Source organism: Eschrichtius robustus, chromosome X, assembly GCF_028021215.1.
Source record: "Eschrichtius robustus isolate mEscRob2 chromosome X, mEscRob2.pri, whole genome shotgun sequence".
Taxonomy (NCBI): domain Eukaryota; kingdom Metazoa; phylum Chordata; class Mammalia; order Artiodactyla; family Eschrichtiidae; genus Eschrichtius; species Eschrichtius robustus.
This window is the reverse complement of record NC_090845.1, coordinates 44,137,528-44,153,113: the sequence shown is the minus strand read 5'-3', so window position 1 is coordinate 44,153,113 and position 15,586 is coordinate 44,137,528. Positions and strand designations below refer to the sequence as shown.

At 54.8% G+C, this 15,586-nt stretch overlaps 1 protein-coding gene across 3 annotated transcripts; it reads right to left on the bottom strand.

Annotated features, from left to right (window-relative positions):
- Positions 1 to 3,258: 3,258 nt before the first annotated feature.
- Positions 3,259 to 14,360, bottom strand: CDK16 (cyclin dependent kinase 16). Of its 3 annotated transcripts, none has more exons than XM_068532901.1 (16): positions 13,955 to 14,360; positions 8,823 to 9,030; positions 8,083 to 8,216; positions 7,856 to 7,981; positions 7,711 to 7,767; positions 7,498 to 7,612; positions 6,716 to 6,810; positions 6,554 to 6,616; positions 6,177 to 6,300; positions 5,854 to 5,974; positions 5,647 to 5,744; positions 5,457 to 5,562; positions 5,333 to 5,375; positions 5,091 to 5,181; positions 3,619 to 3,696; positions 3,259 to 3,527 (listed from the first exon to the last, which is right to left on the bottom strand). In XM_068532901.1, the coding sequence occupies exons 1-16, from the start codon at positions 13,964 to 13,966 to the stop codon at positions 3,490 to 3,492; spliced, it is 1,509 nt and encodes a 502-aa protein (XP_068389002.1). In that variant the 5' UTR covers positions 13,967 to 14,360; the 3' UTR covers positions 3,259 to 3,489. The 3 variants fall into 3 exon arrangements, with proteins under 3 accessions (XP_068389002.1, XP_068389003.1, XP_068389001.1); XM_068532902.1 differs by lacking the exon at positions 13,955 to 14,360 and adding an exon at positions 13,514 to 13,902; XM_068532900.1 differs by lacking the exons at positions 3,259 to 3,527; positions 3,619 to 3,696; positions 13,955 to 14,360 and adding an exon at positions 4,546 to 4,778 and having other exon boundaries at positions 8,823 to 9,045.
- Between the last annotated feature and the right edge of the window lie 1,226 nt (positions 14,361 to 15,586).

The window sequence follows — 15,586 nt, the reverse complement described above, 5'->3', positions numbered from 1 at the left end:
CCACCAGGCCAGAGATCCTCAAACTGTGGTCCTAGGCTTTCTACCGGTTCAGGAAACCCTTTCAGGGGGTTCACAAAGTCAAAACTATTCACAACAATACTTTTTCATGGTCATTCTCTCTTGCATGTGCAGTGGAATTTTCCAGAGGCTGCATGACATAAGCAAAAGCTCTTTGGATGTCCTCAATTCTTAAGAATATAAAGGGATCCTGAGACCAGAAGTTCGAGAACCAGTCCACTACGCCAGGGTTTTTTCAACTTAGGCACTATTGACATTTCTGTGTTGTAGGAAGCATTGTAGGATGTTTAGCTGCATCCCTGGCCTCTACCCGCTAGCATCCACCAGTTGGCACAACCAAAAGTGTCTCCAGATGCTGCCAGACGTCCTCTGGGGGTGGGGGAGATTATCGCCTGCTGAGAACCAGTGCACTAGACTATGCCAGCCTTTTCTCTGCTAGGGCTCCCAGCCCTACATGTTGGTGATAACTAAAATTTCCCTCTTTGGCTCTCTACATCTACCTGCCTATTGGCTGTCCCCACTTGACCATATCACAAACTCCCCAAGACAGGCTCACGATTCTGGGTCTGTTTCAGTGATTTCCTTCACTATCACCACCCATACCCACAGGCAAAAACACACCTTGCCTTTCCACACCTCTAGGCCCAGGCACACACAGGTCCAGAATACCCTTTCCCTGCACAATTTCAAACCCCACTACCACCCATACACATGATCTTATGATTTACCTGTTTTCGGTTAACTTCTGCAGGGCAGGGATTGTATATTACTGTGATTCCAGCCTCCAGCTCAGACCTGGCACAGGTGAGGGGGTCACAACTCAGTTGTGCAAACTTTGAGGGAGGAAAGGGAGCAGCCCTTTCACCTGGGGATCCCCAAAGTGGCATTCGAGTTCAGTCTGGCACATGGCAGGTAGCTGCTCTTCAGGCCCAGCTGAAGCTTGGCAGATTCTCTGAATTGCCTCTTATTGCCCCTCTGCAAACTCCCCCTCCCCATTTAATTGGTAGCCCGTCCTTCCTACAATCCAACAAGAGGCCTCCCTCCCTAGGCCTAAACTCGATTTCTCCATTCTCCAGAAACCAACATCTGCCCACACCAAGGACCCTACCACTTCCCAGAGCAGTTGGGTGAATTCTAGTCCGGCCTGGCAATCTTGTCCCCTTTTGCAAGGTCTTCGTTTTCCCCACCTCCCTTGCTGCCAGAGGTGGCCATGTCAACTGATTCTAGCCAAAGGATGGCATAAGAAGTCTGCTGAGGAACTTGTGGAAGTTTCAGCCCTGTTACAAGGAAGCGGTCAGGTAGGGAGGGTGATGTTCTCCCTGCTTGCTTTCCCGTCTTTGGGGACATGGCAGCCATCATGGAACTATAAGGCCGCAAGCTATCACCAAGGTGCTTACAGGGACACAGTAGAGGTCCATCGGCCACTGCCACCGCTAGACTTCAGTAACCAGTCACTTAAGCTTGCATCTCCTGTAGCATTTGCCTGGCCCTGCCCACCCCACCTCTTCTGCCTGGAAGTCTATCCTAGGCTTTGCCCAAGATGGTGGACAGGGGCTAGAACTTCCAGGACAGAGGAAATCGAAGCCTCGACTTGAGACCAAGTCCCAGGCTGTGTCTCTTGACCTCTAGCCTCTCACAAGCCACTGCATCCTTCCCAGGGTAATCTCATACATGTCCACGGTTTCCATTACTTCCTAGACACCAGTAATCTAAACATCCATCAATGGCCCTACTCCTGAATTTGATCCATGTATTAAAAGGATTCCCCTATCTACTCAGTGGTTCAAAATCTACCCTCCTCTCATATTCCCTCTCCAACTGGCCTTTCTCATGCTCCCAGCCAGACATGTCTTGGTCATACTGGGCCTCTCTGCCTCACCTCCCCAACTCGTTTTACTGGGCCTTCCAAGTGTCTTTCAAACAAACAGCCTCTCTACACCCACCAGTCTACCCTCTATCTGGCTTCCGCATATTCTCAGGTAAATCTAACTCCTCTCTCCACTTGATCCTTAGCCTATGCTCTATACAGCCTGCCCTGCCTGCTTCAACTCGATGTTCCACCGTTGTGTGCAACCCCTCAGATGCCTTTTTCATAGTCCTGAAGCGTCTCTGGCCCACTCCGTGCTCTTCTAGACGATGGGGACCAGGTATGAATTCTCCAAGGTCCCAGTACTCACCGTGGGTTGAGCCCACCCCCACAGGGATTTACAATCAGGTTTTTCACTTTAGACTTTTTAATATTTCATACAGCGATTATGGTGCATTCAGGAACCCACCCCTCCCAAACCCCCCTAGGAAGGCCCCTGCCCTCCCACCCCATTTGAGGGCCCCAGGGTTTAGAGTGAAGGGGAGGTAACCACCCATCTGGAGACTGACCCCAGAGACTGTCCCTGCCCTGCCTCATCTTCCCCAGGGGTTAGGGGGTAACGCCTGGGCACCCCCCCCCCATGTGCCCCTCTGTCCCTGCCTGTGCACATATACACACTATGGCTCCTCGCTGAGTTGGTCAGTTCCTGGCAGGGCCCCTACTCAACAGCACCGAGTGGGACGGAGGCAGGAGGGCTGGGCTAGGGAGACCCTGAGAAGGAGGCCCCTGCTATGGGACTGCAGGAGGGAAAGAGTGGGGGCCCCCCACCTCGTCCATCTCCCAGAGAGTCTCCAGTAGTCCCCAAGTCCCCCTGCAGCTGGGGATGGCAGGTGGGGGTCGGAAGGCGAGTGGTTGAGGCATGCTTTCCCTTAGCTGACCCCAGGGTCTGGTGATGGTCAGGCTTTTGGATAGGGGTTGTGTCCCTGCCATGGAAAGGCTGGGAGCGGGGCTTCATTGCACAAAATACTGTGGGAGGGCCACACAGTGGGTGGGGCCCAGCCAGCCTGTATACAGAGATATTGCATTTAAAAAATGAAAACCTCATTTAAAGTAATTAAAAAACAATGAATGAAACAAACAAAAAGAAAAAGGCCCACACAACATGAGGCAGGTGGGGCAGGCAGGAAAGCAGACAGGGGAGCCTCAGACCCAAGGCATCACCGTGTCTTGTCTGAGTCGAGATCCCCAGCCTGGGCTAGCTCCAGACCCCTGGCTTGCCGTGGGGTAGTGGTCCTGCGGCGGAGGGATGGGGGGGTATGATGGGGAGGGGTATAGGCCTGGCCTCAGTGTGGGAGGCTGGCATGGCCATGCTGTCCGCCGGCAACTACCGAGACAGAAAGAGAGAGACACACACAGACAGACAGACAGACAGACCAGGCGAAGGAGCGATGAGAACTTTGTTAGCACCCAGCAGACAGGCCAATGGGTGGGCCGACAGGCCAATGGTCGGGTGTTCAGACAGGCAGCAAGGGACATGTGGGCAGGCGAGCATGAGTCAGGCAGGCAGGCAGGCAGCAAGCAGGGAGGATGATGCAGTTGGGGGCTGCCCTGTGAGGGGTATGGCATCCCTCCAGCTGCTGCCTGCTGGGGCCTCGGTCTGTGGCTTAGAACTCGGTGTCCACCACTCGGAAAGCTGGCCTGCCTGCAGGGGAAAGCAGAGCAGATGGCTGTTGGTGAGCAAGCAGGTAGGTGGACGGGGCAGGGAAGAGGGTGAGGGCCACACGTACCCTTACCTGAGTCAGGCATCGATGAAGACCGAATGCTGGCCTCCTTTTGTAGCTGGATCTCCTTTAGTGCAAATATGGAAGTAGCTGTGGGTGGAGGAGAGACAGGAGTGGAGCATGACCCATGAGGCCACCTAGGACCACCTCCCATGTGGCCCCATCAGGGAAATTAGAAAAAGTTGCCTTTTCTTTGTGAGCCTTGACTTTCATCCGTCAAATAATCCCACACACAAACCAGCTACAACCAGGGAAAATGGAATACAGACTATTACATGACACCAAGAAATCATTTTGTCAAGTGCGACAGTGATATTGCGATTACCACCTGTAAAGTCTAGACAATGGATGGTGTTTGGGATTTGATTGAGATTAATCCAATCAAATTTTAGCGTGATAATGGTATTATTGTTATGCTTAAGAAAATATTTCAGAGATACATGCTGAAATTGTTTATAGATGAATGATGTATCTGGGACTCGATTCAAAATAATCAGAGTGATTATAGATAAAACCAGACTGGCCATGAGTTGATCACTTGTTGGAGTACCTGGGGACTCACCATATTATTTGGTCTAATATATAAATATATCTAACTTTAAAATGTCCATATTAAAAAGTTTTAAAAAGTCGGACATAACGGAACACGCCATGTGACTCCATTTCTGTAGGGTACAAGGACAGGGAAAGCGTATCTATGCTTTAGAAGTCAAACTAGTGGCAACTCTAAGAGGGGATGCCAGGAATAACTGAAGGAGAAAAGAGGGCACTTTAGGGGAGCTTCTCACATCCTATTTCTCGACCTGTATGCCGGTTACACGGGTGTTTAGTTTGTAAAAATTCACTGTGCTATATGCTTATGATCTGTCATTTCTCAGTATCTATTTCACAACATTTACTTTTTTTTTTTTTTTAAATTTTTATTTATTTATTTATTTATTTATTTATTTATTTATGGCTGTGTTGGGTCTTCGTTTCTGGGTGAGGGCTCTCTCCAGCCGCGGCAAGTGGGGGCCACTCTTCATCGCGGTGCGCGGCCCTCCCACTATCGCAGCCTCTCCCATTGCGGAGCACAGGCTCCAGACGCGCAGGCTCAGTAATTGTGGCTCACGGGCCTAGTTGCTCCGCGGCATGTGGGATCTTCTCAGACCAGGGCTCGAACCCGTGGTCCCCTGCATTGGCAGGCAGACTCTCAACCACTGTGCCACCAGGGAAGCCCCCATTTACTTTTTTTTAAAAGGTAAAGTGATGTTCCATCGGTTTTTATGTACGTTTGAAAATTTCCATGAAAGGTAAAAGGAACTGAAAACTAAAAAACTCTTCTGTAATAAACAACACATCACACACGTGAACAAGGGCATACCCCCCACCCCACCCCACCCGAGGTGGCAGAGCCAGAGCCCAACACAACCTGCCCAGCTATCTGCAGCAGTCCTCTTCCCCGAAGCCCCCCACCAGCCGGTCCATTCCCCAGCTCCACTCACTGTCAGGAAGTTTGTGGATCCGTTCCCCCAGACTGAGGAAGAATGGATGTTTCATGGCATCTTCTGCGGAGATCCGATTGCGACCTTCAAACTGAGTGTGTGTGTTGGGATGGGGGAGTATTGACAGTTTAAACAAGTAGGCTTCTCTTCCTCCCCGCCCCAGACCCTGCCCCTGTAGCTCCCTGTTTCCCCACACCTGGAATCCGCTAGGCCCCAAGGCTGGCCCAGGAAGATGGTCTCACCTGCAGCAGCTTGGTGAGGAGGTCAGCCCCGTCGCTGTCAAGTCTACCACAAGGACAAGGGGACCTGTTTTAAACTCAGTTTGGGTACTCTGGTCCCTAACACCCACCCACCCACCAGCCTCACCGGGGTGCATGGCTCAAAAGGGCCTCAGCTCGGTACTTGGGGTAGTTGTATGTCTTGAACTCTTCATTGGACAGGATGCCCGGCCATGTCTCCTCAGTTGGGGTTCCTGGCGGGGAAGTGGAGTTATCCTAAACATCTCACAGGGCCTCCCTGCCTGTCCCCACAGCTCCTAGGGCTCATGCCTCCTCACCCAAGATGCGGAAGATGAAGTGCAGCTGTTCCTCCACCGTGGAGCCCGGGAAGAGGGGCCGGCCTGTGGCCATCTCATAGAAGATGCAGCCCACACCCCTGGGCAGGGAGGGCACAGTGAATACGGAGGTAGTTGGCCGGTTGGCTGTTGTGACCAAGCCACCCCCCTTCACCGCATGGCCCCTGCCACACTTCGACCTGTCCTCACCACATGTCAATCTGAGTGGAGTAGTCTGTGGACCCGAGCAGGATGTCGGGGGGCCGGTACCACAGTGTTACCACCTCATTGGAGTAGGTCTTCGTTGGAATTGACTTGGCCCGGGCCAGGCCTGGTAGGTGGAGAGAAGGGGCAGCTGGGATTGAGGAGGTTGCGGGCAGTCTGGGGGAGAATGCAGTTAGGACTGAGGGCATCCTAAGCAAAGCCTGGAGGGGCTGAAGGGGAGGGACTGAGACTAGGTGGTTGTGGGGAAGGGGGAGGCTGGGAGAGTAAGGCTGGGGGATCACTGGGAAGAAGGCAGAGGCCAGGGGTACCAAAGTCGGCCAGCTTGAGCTCTCCTCTCTCATTGATGAGCAGGTTCTGGGGCTTGAGGTCTCGGTGTAGCACCTTCTGCCGGTGGCAGTAGGCCAGGCCACGGAGCAGCTGGAACAGGAACAGCTGGGGACCCAGGAACGGCAGGCAGAGGTCAAAGAGTATCCAGCAGCCTGACCCCCAGCAGGCACTGCTCCCCCTCCCAAAGACAGGCACTGAGCCCAGAGCCTTGTCTCACAAAAGATGATAGGGTCCCAATGCCCTCCAAGGGCTCCCAGCAAAAAAGCCAAACGGGAAAAGTCTGTTTCTGGGAGATTTGTGGGATGGAGTGGGTGAGTGGGGGGCCCCCTTGTGCCCCTGCTTCCTGCCCCACACCCACTTTCACGTTGTGCATGTTGATGACGTTCCCACAGTCATCCAGGTACTGCTTCAGGTCCTTGTCCTGAGGAAAAAAGAGCAGGTAGAGGAAAGAGGGTCACATCCTGTGGCTCCTGGCCATCTCCCCACCTCCCCCCCGGGACCCACTGCCACCCAACCTTACCAGGTACTCAAAGACAAGGGTGAGGGACTTCTCTGTGTGAATGATGTCGTGTAGCGTGACGATGTTGGCGTGTTTGAGGTCCTTGAGCAGGGACACTGCAGGAAGCAGGGGGGTGGGACAGGGGAAGAGTCAGGGCCCACCCTCAGAACAGAGGCAAGGAAGAGGACTAGACCGGGTCGAGCCCAGGTGGCTTGGGGTGGTGGCTCACAGCCACTGGCTCTAACCCACCTGATACCAGGAAGAAGGTGTGTCCCCAAGTTCCAGATGTGGAAACTAAGGCTCAGAGAAGAGTACAGAGCAAGAACCTGGGATTGCAGCCCCAGGCTTATGTGACACTAGATTTTCACAACCAGGTTTTGGTTTCTGGAAAGCGCCCTTGCTCCAATCCTCAGTACACAGACCTGCAGCTTCGTGTGAAAATGAGTTTGCACACTCAATTACTATGCAATTCAGATTCATTCCATGTGAAATTCTGACTAGAAACTATTGTGTCAAGTAAACTGGTGAGCACTTTCAGGGATATTCTCAGAACCAAAGCAAGCACCCTGCTTTACAATTCACCTGCCTCTTCTCCACACAGGAAGATTCCTGGTTACCCTGATTTATTATCTGGATAGGTGGGTGATGGGCACTTTCTCATGAAGCCCAGAACATCAGGAGGGAAGTCCCAGAACCCCTAGTCCCTGTCCTCACTATGGGTGTGTGTGTGCGTGTGTGTGCGTGCACGCGCACACCATGGGGAGAGCCCGCGAAGCCTGGGGCAGATGGGATGGGGCCTGTACCTTCTCGGATGGCGGTGCAGGGTGCCCCCTCTTCGTGTTCCAGTCTGATCTCCTTGAGCGCCACGAGGTTGTCTGTGAGCTTGCTTTTGCCTTTGTAGACGGTGGCATAGGTACCCTGGAATGTGAGAAAGAGTGACAGGAGACGAGCTATGAAGCTGCAGGGAGTTCCCACTGACCCCCAGCCCTACCATGGGCCTCCTGGCTGTCTCTCACCTCTCCCAGCTTGTCCAGCTTGATGTAGGTCTCCAGTTTCCCAAAGCCAATCTCAGACTGTGGGGCAAAGGAGGCAGGCTGAAGTAAGCTCAGGGGAAGGGACTGGGAGGAGGAAGAGGAGGAGACAGGAAGAGAAGATGCTCACCAGGCTGACACGGCGGAGGCGGCGGCTGAGGGGCTTGTCGAAGATGGGGCTATTGAGGGTCAGCTTCTCAAGGTAGCCCTCGGGCAGCCGGATGTCGGCTGGTAGTGACAGGCGCTTGTTGATGTCCTAGCAGGCAAGATGGGGGAGAAACAGGACCATGAGCTCCAACACCCCAGGTCCGACCCTCTTTTCCAGCCCCGCCACTGCCCGGACAGGGGGTTCAGCACCTCAGTGGAGATCTTGCGTGGGGGATGGTTGCGCATGCGCACCCTCACTGGTGACTGCACCTCATCCGAGGACGTGGCTGAAGCCTGGTCACTTTCCCCGTCAGACCCCATCTTCAAGTCCTCATGTACAATCTCTGGTAGTGGGGACAGGGGGAGGGCAGGCCGGGTGGGCTCAAAAGCCCCAGGACAAATCCCCCCACCCTCCCGTAACACATTCCCTCATCACACACGTATGCACATGGCCCCCAGAGCAGCCTGGAGTCCCTCAGGGAGAGGGTGGGAAGGCCCAGGGAGGTTCACACAGGTCAAGACAGGTTGAACTGGGAGGGCAATAGTCACCTAGTGGAGCACCCCGCGTCAGCGGCGAGCTGAAACTGCGGCTGGCCCAGAGCCAGTGGGCAGGCAGCAGCAGAAGTAGCCAAATGCCCTGGGAAGGCAGGCCTAGGGCAGGCAGGTGCCAGGAGGCCTGAGGGGGCCGTCACAGAGCGCAGGAGAAGGGCAGAGGGAGGCTTGGGGCAGCTGTGGCAGGCGGGGCACCCTTCCTCCCCGCTGAGGCCTGGGCACAAAGCCAAGGAAAGGGACACAGATGGACAATAGAGAGAGGGTGTTGAGAGAGGATGGCAGAGATGAGGGAGAAAATGGAGAAAGGAAAATGAAAATAACGCAAGTTTAAGAGGAACTCGGTTGGAAGGCAGCACCCCTGGGACCAGTCTGGGAGTGGGAATGGTCAGTGGACCCACCTGGTGCAGAGCTGAGTGGGCCCCGTCCAGAGCGAGGTTCCCCAGGGGCAGCATGTGTGGGGCCCTCTCCAAGGTCACTGCCGCCGCCACCACCACTCTCATCCAGGCCTATCTGTTCAGGGGCACCATTGGTCTTATCTACACCTCGGCCCCCTCGGAGTGTCATTGACAGCTGCCGTTTGATCTTCTTCATCCGATCCATGGCGACCTGCGCAGGGGGTATGGATGCGAATGGGTCCCACGTTAGCATCTGCCTGACACCCATGGGCCCCCTAAAACCCATGACAACCCAGTGAGGTGCACTAACATGAACCTGTGTCAGTGCCCACCCAACCACTGTGGAGTCCTGGGACCACTCAGGACTCCTGGAAACCTGGCATGGATGGAGACCCTTGTCAGTGCCTGCCACCTACGATGACCAGCCCCAGGGCACCCTGCTCCTAAGGAGCCCACCTGGGTACTGAGGCTTGGGTGGCTGGCTGAGGGAAAGGGCCCAACTGGTGGCGTGTTGGCTTCTATGGGGGTACCCTCACTGTGGGAGCAGAGGGCTCCACAGCAGGCATTCTTGGGTGCAGCAGCACTGATGGACCCAGCCACTGGTGTGGCGGGGGGCTCGCCCAGGACGCCGGATCCACTGACACGGCCCCGGGCACGCCCACAGAATGGCATGTTCCACTGGCACCAGCCCACATCACCCCCAACTGCCAAGGCGGAATGCTCCCCGCGACCACAAGGACCCTCCCGCCTCCCCCAGCAGCCATGGTCAAGGTGGCTAGAGGACTACCCCACTGGGCTACCCAGGTGAGGGGTGCAGGGAGAGGGAGGGGGAGTCCTGCCCAGACCCAACCACTGGGTGGGGTTGTGAGGGGATCTCAGTCTACCAGCTGTCCTGAGAGCTGCTGGAAAGGTTCCATCAGGTTGAACCCAGATTTTACCAGATTTTTACAAGCCAAGTCACATTTCTCCTCTACTTGAGAACGTACCACATGTCCCTTATCACCCCAAATAAACGTCTCAGTCCTTAATGTGGCCCACAAGGCCCCCATTCACACCATTACCTCTCTGGCCTCACCGCCCCCTCGTTGCTAGTTGCTGTTCTGCAACCGCACCCAAAAGTCCCACCTCAGGGCCTTTGCAGTGGCTGTTCCTGGTACTTAGAAGACCCTTCCCCTAGATTTCAAAATAGCTCACTCCCTCATCCCCTTCAGGCCATTGCCCAAATATGACCTTTTTCACAGATAACCATGAATAACCCTATTTAAAATTGCAACCATTCTGAGCCCCCTCACCTTGCCAATTACCCCCCCAGCACTTATCACCTCCTCAGAAATGACACCATCTAGTTATTGGTTTCTTTATTCTTTACTGTCTGTCTCCTCACCACCATAACTAGAAGATCAGCTCCGCCAGGGTAGATTTATGTCTGTTTAGGTCACGGCTGTATCCTGAGGACCTGGAACAGTGACTGACACAGAGTAGATGCTCAAAAAGTGCTTATGGCAGAAATTAATGAAGCAGGGGGCTAAGGGCCTAGGACCAACATCTGTCAGGGTGAGCAGGGTGAGTCCCTGCTACTCATGAACAACCCCAGACAAGGTGGCCCAGGGACACTGGTATCAGCAAGAAGATGGGGCTGCTAGAGGGAACGGGGCCACCAAAAGGCTTAGGCCGGCCTTCTTCTGCTTCCTCCTGGGCTCTGGGCCAGCAAGGAGGGGGAAAGACCTGGCCCAGGAACCATCTGGACTCACAGCAGGGCCTAAGATGGCCCTGGGCCCAAGGGAAGTGGAGCTAGATAGGAGGTTGAGGATGAGGCTGGGGCTGGATTCGAAAGAGAGAAGTGGGTCATCTGTTACCTTGAATTCAGGTGCTTACCCTAGCGGTCCCCATACCCCACTTCTGCCTGCCTGAGCTCATCACCCCCAGAAGGGGTAGAGGGGCCAGCCTAGCAGAAAGACCCAGTAAAGAGGATGAAGTCCATCCAAAGAACCCAAGATAACAATAACAAAAAAAATCCTGACCCAGGAGGCTGAACACTGGACCTGAGGCTGAGGAAGGTGAAGCATGGCCAGCCCCCAAAGACTGTTTTCCATACGTCCATATGGCATGGATACCCAGCCGCTTTGCCTGTTGTGGCAGGGAATGGGGGAGCTGGGGGGACTGTAAGTAGGGCTGAACGGAGGATGAGGAAGGAACCCGAAGGAGCCATGGGTCCATGACCTCTAAGTGGTAACCCCAAGGGCTGGACATATTCCAGAGTTCAGTTTTGGGGGGATTTTAGGAAGATAGGGTACAAAATCTGTGTATCATGCAACGCCCCCAGCAGGGGGACCCTGGACAGGGCCCTGTGAACAGAGACACTTGAACATTAATCTGCAGTAAAACTTTTAAATATCATTTCAGTTTTCTGAGATTTTTAGGTTTTAGAATACTGAAGGAGCAAGAAACTGGCTACACAACCCCACTCAGAAAAGGGCACATGTCCGTCTTGACCCCCTGAGGGGATGCTTCCATCCTCGGAATACTTCCACACCCAAGAATACTCACCACCTCACATCACACCAACCACTGAGGACACAGTCATCACACTCTACTAACTCCCACAGGAACATACCATCCTCATTCTGTTCAGGCACATCTCATAAGCACACACTGGACTCTCACAGTGTCCTGCTTCCTTCAGTACACACTGGACCCTCAAGAAGGCTTCTCTGCATTGTAACTGCCAGCGGCACCGCAATTTCCCTATTTATCTCTAACCCCCATCAGCACACAAAGCCTCAACACAGCACTAAGCTCTGTTAGCACACCACTGGCCCCTCTAAGTTAACTCTTAGCACCACATGCTGCCTGTTATCTTCTCCACAGCACTCACTGTTCCCCCAACATGATTCCGACCCCTATTAACATGCACTTGGGACCCTCTACAGCAGTAGAGGGTAACCCACATTAGCACTCACTGGACCTTCACACTACCCTGAATCCCATGAACACAAAGTGAATCTTGCAGATCCCTGACCTGGTTTTGCCCACACTCAGATCCCTCCACAGCTATGATCATCACTAACACATATTCTGGTCCTCCCACTACCCTGTCCCGCCATATCCCATCAGCACACGCTGGACCTTCACTTCACCCTGACCCCTATTAGCACACACTGGGCCTCACAGTGCCTCCCCATTACCACACCCTGAACCTGTACTCAGCCCTAGTCCCCAGGGACACACAAACACGCTGTTCTATAATGGCCTGACCCTCATTAGCGCACACAGATCTTCATTCAGCCCAGAACCCCATTAACACACTTCAGCTCTCCATGGCGCTAATCCACTTTAGCACACCTAGACCGTCACACGTTCCTGTCCTTCATTTCTCTTTGCTTCAACTCCTCCACAGCTATAACCCCTGTCGGTTGACAACTGGATCCCTTCACAGCCCTGATCTTCCTTATTGTACACAAGATCCCCTCCACAGCTCTACCCTCCATTAGCACTCCTGGAACCTCAACGCACCTCAGTCCCCCAAGAACACACTGTCTTCACAATGTTCAGACGCTCATTAGTATATTCCAGACCTCATACTGCTCTGATTCTCCCCCCACTGGCACACATTTAAGCGCCTCCATGCCTCTAAATCCACATTAGTAGTCACTAGAACTTCATATATTACCCTGCTCCTTCTTAGGGTGTCCTAGAGTCTCACATCCCTTGACCTCATGGACCCACACACACTGATCTCACACCATCTTGATGCTTAATACACTGAACCTCTTACAGTGCTTAGATACTTCCCTCACCACCAACCCCCCAACCCCCACACACATATATCCACAACTCTGATACCCATTAGCACAGGCTCAGGTCTTCCACTACTCTGCCCCCATTAGCACAGGCTCAGGTCTTCCACTACTCTGCCCCCATTAGCACATACTGGGCCTCATACTACCCAGACCTTTATTACCATATGCACATACCCTCGAGAGCTATGACCCCCATTAGTACCCTCTCAACACTGGAGTTCTTCCACTACCCTGTCCTCCATGAGCACACTCTGGACCCTCACACCCCGCAGTCCGTCATGGACAAATACACAATATTAACACCATCCTGACCCCCCCCCCCTTACCACACACAGGGCCTCAGAACCCCGATCCTACTGGCACACCTTCTGGTACCTCTACCACCTTATCCCCCCAGTAACACACACGGGGCCTTTCTACAGCTATAACCCCAATTGCGTATCTCAGCACTCCTCCGACGTCCTCTCCCTTGTTATACATCCTCAGGTCCCTCCATCGCCCTGCACCGCCCCTCCGTTAGCACACACTGGGCCTCAAAACCTTACACAGCGGTAAGACTTATTACCACATGCTCCGACCCCTCCACAGCTCAGGCCCCCGTTAGCAAACCTCGAGTCTTTCACCACTCTGCCACCCATTTACACACCCTCTGGTCCTTCGATTACCCTGCTCCCCATTAGCACCCACAGTACTTCCCATCCCCAGCTCCCAGACCAGGCCCAGGGCGGGGCCAAGGTCAGGGAGGCCCCAAATGACCCCCGGCCCGGCGCATTCTGGGAAACTCGCTGGGGGAGGGGACACATGCCAGCAGTGCAGCCCGGCAACGCCCGGGGTCTGGGTTGGTTCTGTAGAAGGAAGGGCAGCCCCCACCCCACGCCTCGTGGACGCGCTCACCGGCGGGGGCGCGCGAGCAACCTCAACGCCGCGGGGCCGGCGCGGCGGCGCCTGGGGCGGCGGCCCGGGCTGAGGCCGCGCGACCTCCTTCTCCTCCTGTTCGCCGCAGGCGCCCGTCCCAGTAGTCTTCGGCCATGGCTGCTGGGCCCGGGCCGCCGCCGGCTGAGGAGGAGGAGGCGGCGGCGGCGGCGGTGGCTGAGGCGGAGGCGGCGTCCCGCTTAGCCGGCCATGAGCTTGGCCGCTGCGGGCGATGCCCCTGGGCTCGCTGGCGCCGGCTAGAATCCGAGAGCTCACGGCGGCTCGCGGTTCAGAGCCGACTGCTCGCGGAGACGCGGCGGATCCCAGGGCCGAACAGCCAACGGCCCAGCCGCTGCGCGCGCCGCGCTCCGCGCATGCGCACGCACGCGCTGGAAAGGGTGAAGTGGGAAGGAGGGGACTCACCTCGGACTGCATGTACCAAAAGACCCGTCCGCAGCGGGAGGGGGCGCGGCCATTGCGCGCCCACTGGGGAATGTGGCGCCGGCCCTGGAATGGCGCCCGGGGGGAAGTGTAGAGGTTGTTTAGTACTCAGTTCCGATCTTGCTAGAAGTTTGCTAACGCTGAAGTGGGCAGCAGCCAGTGACCAGCGTGCCGGTCACCACTCGGTCCCCCTACTCCGTCTCACTTGGTACATCCCCATGATAGCAAACGAGACTTTTGGAAGGAGGAAAAAGATGAGGCAGTCAGTCCTAGTCCCTTGAGGTGCCTCCGGAGGCAGGGACTTTAAAGGTTCGCGAGCAGATGACTTTTCTAGGAGAAGCGGCCTGGAGAATCACTGGCCTCTACCACCTTAGATAGGACAGAGTCTAGCCCCGCCCAGCTGCTCCTCCCCGACCGCGAGCTCTTTCCCACTGTGAATGTGTGCGGCCCCGCCCTTTGAGTTTGTCGCCCATCCAATCGGATTTGCTCCCTGGGGTGAGGCAGAGCAAGAATAAAGGGCGTGGCCTGGCTGGAGAGGCGTGATTTCGCTGTCCCGGCCACGCCTCTGCCAGGTTTTCATTGGTTTCACCGTCGAGGGGGCGGGGCCTCCTTTTGTTCTCTTACAATGGGTCGAATGCCTCGCAAGGTGATTGGTCAATAGATCGTTCAATCGAATTTCGTCCCGCCTTTAACCCCTCCCATCTCCATCAGCGAAGCTCACGGGGTGGAGCCTAGGCTGAAGGGAAAGACGGACCTTTACAGGGGCGAGTGCATTACTACGCATGCTTGGGACTTTGGGTTGGAAAGGGTGCTCTTTTCCGCCTCACGCGAGGATTTGCACCCTACATTGGGTTTTACTGCCACCTCTCAACTACCTCTTCTGGCCCGCCGGAGCCCCGCCCATGGTTCCCCCTGCCCCACCTCCTGGGCTCTCCGGTTTTCATTTTTATTTATTGGGCGCCTGTTGTGTGTCAAGCACTGACAAACCGACCTAATCCCTCACCCGTCTCTGCCTGCAAAACTCCTACACTATCACCAAGCCCAGTTTAAATGGCAGCAGACTCCGTCCGGCAAGCCATCTGGAACATCTTTACACGGCACCCCAGTCCAAAGCCAGCTTCCCCACCTCTTCTGGGCTTCCCCTTATGGTACCCTTGGTCACACCAGTTCATATTAACGAGGATTTACCGGAGCATGTCGGGAGTGGAAATACTTGACAAAGACAAGAGTCCACCTCGTGATAGATGATCGCGTCCATCACTTCCCAGAGCTCATCTCTTAGCCTTCTCACTCGGCTCCAGTCGTACTAGTATCCTAGCCGTTCCTGAATAAAGCAGGCACAGTCCAGCCTCAGGGACTTTGCACTTGCTGTTCCCTTTGCCTGGAATGCTCTTTCCCAGATATCCACTTGCCTCATCTTTTTCCAAGTCCTTGTTTCAATGTCACCTTCTTCATGAAGCCTTCCCTGACTCCCCTATTTAAAAATGCCTACCTGCACCCCCCCATCATTCCCCAGACCTGGCTTTACAGATCTTCTGAACTGCACTGATCAACTTCTAACATACAATTTACTTACTGTGTTTATTGTCTATTCTGGGTCTTGCCCTAGCAAAA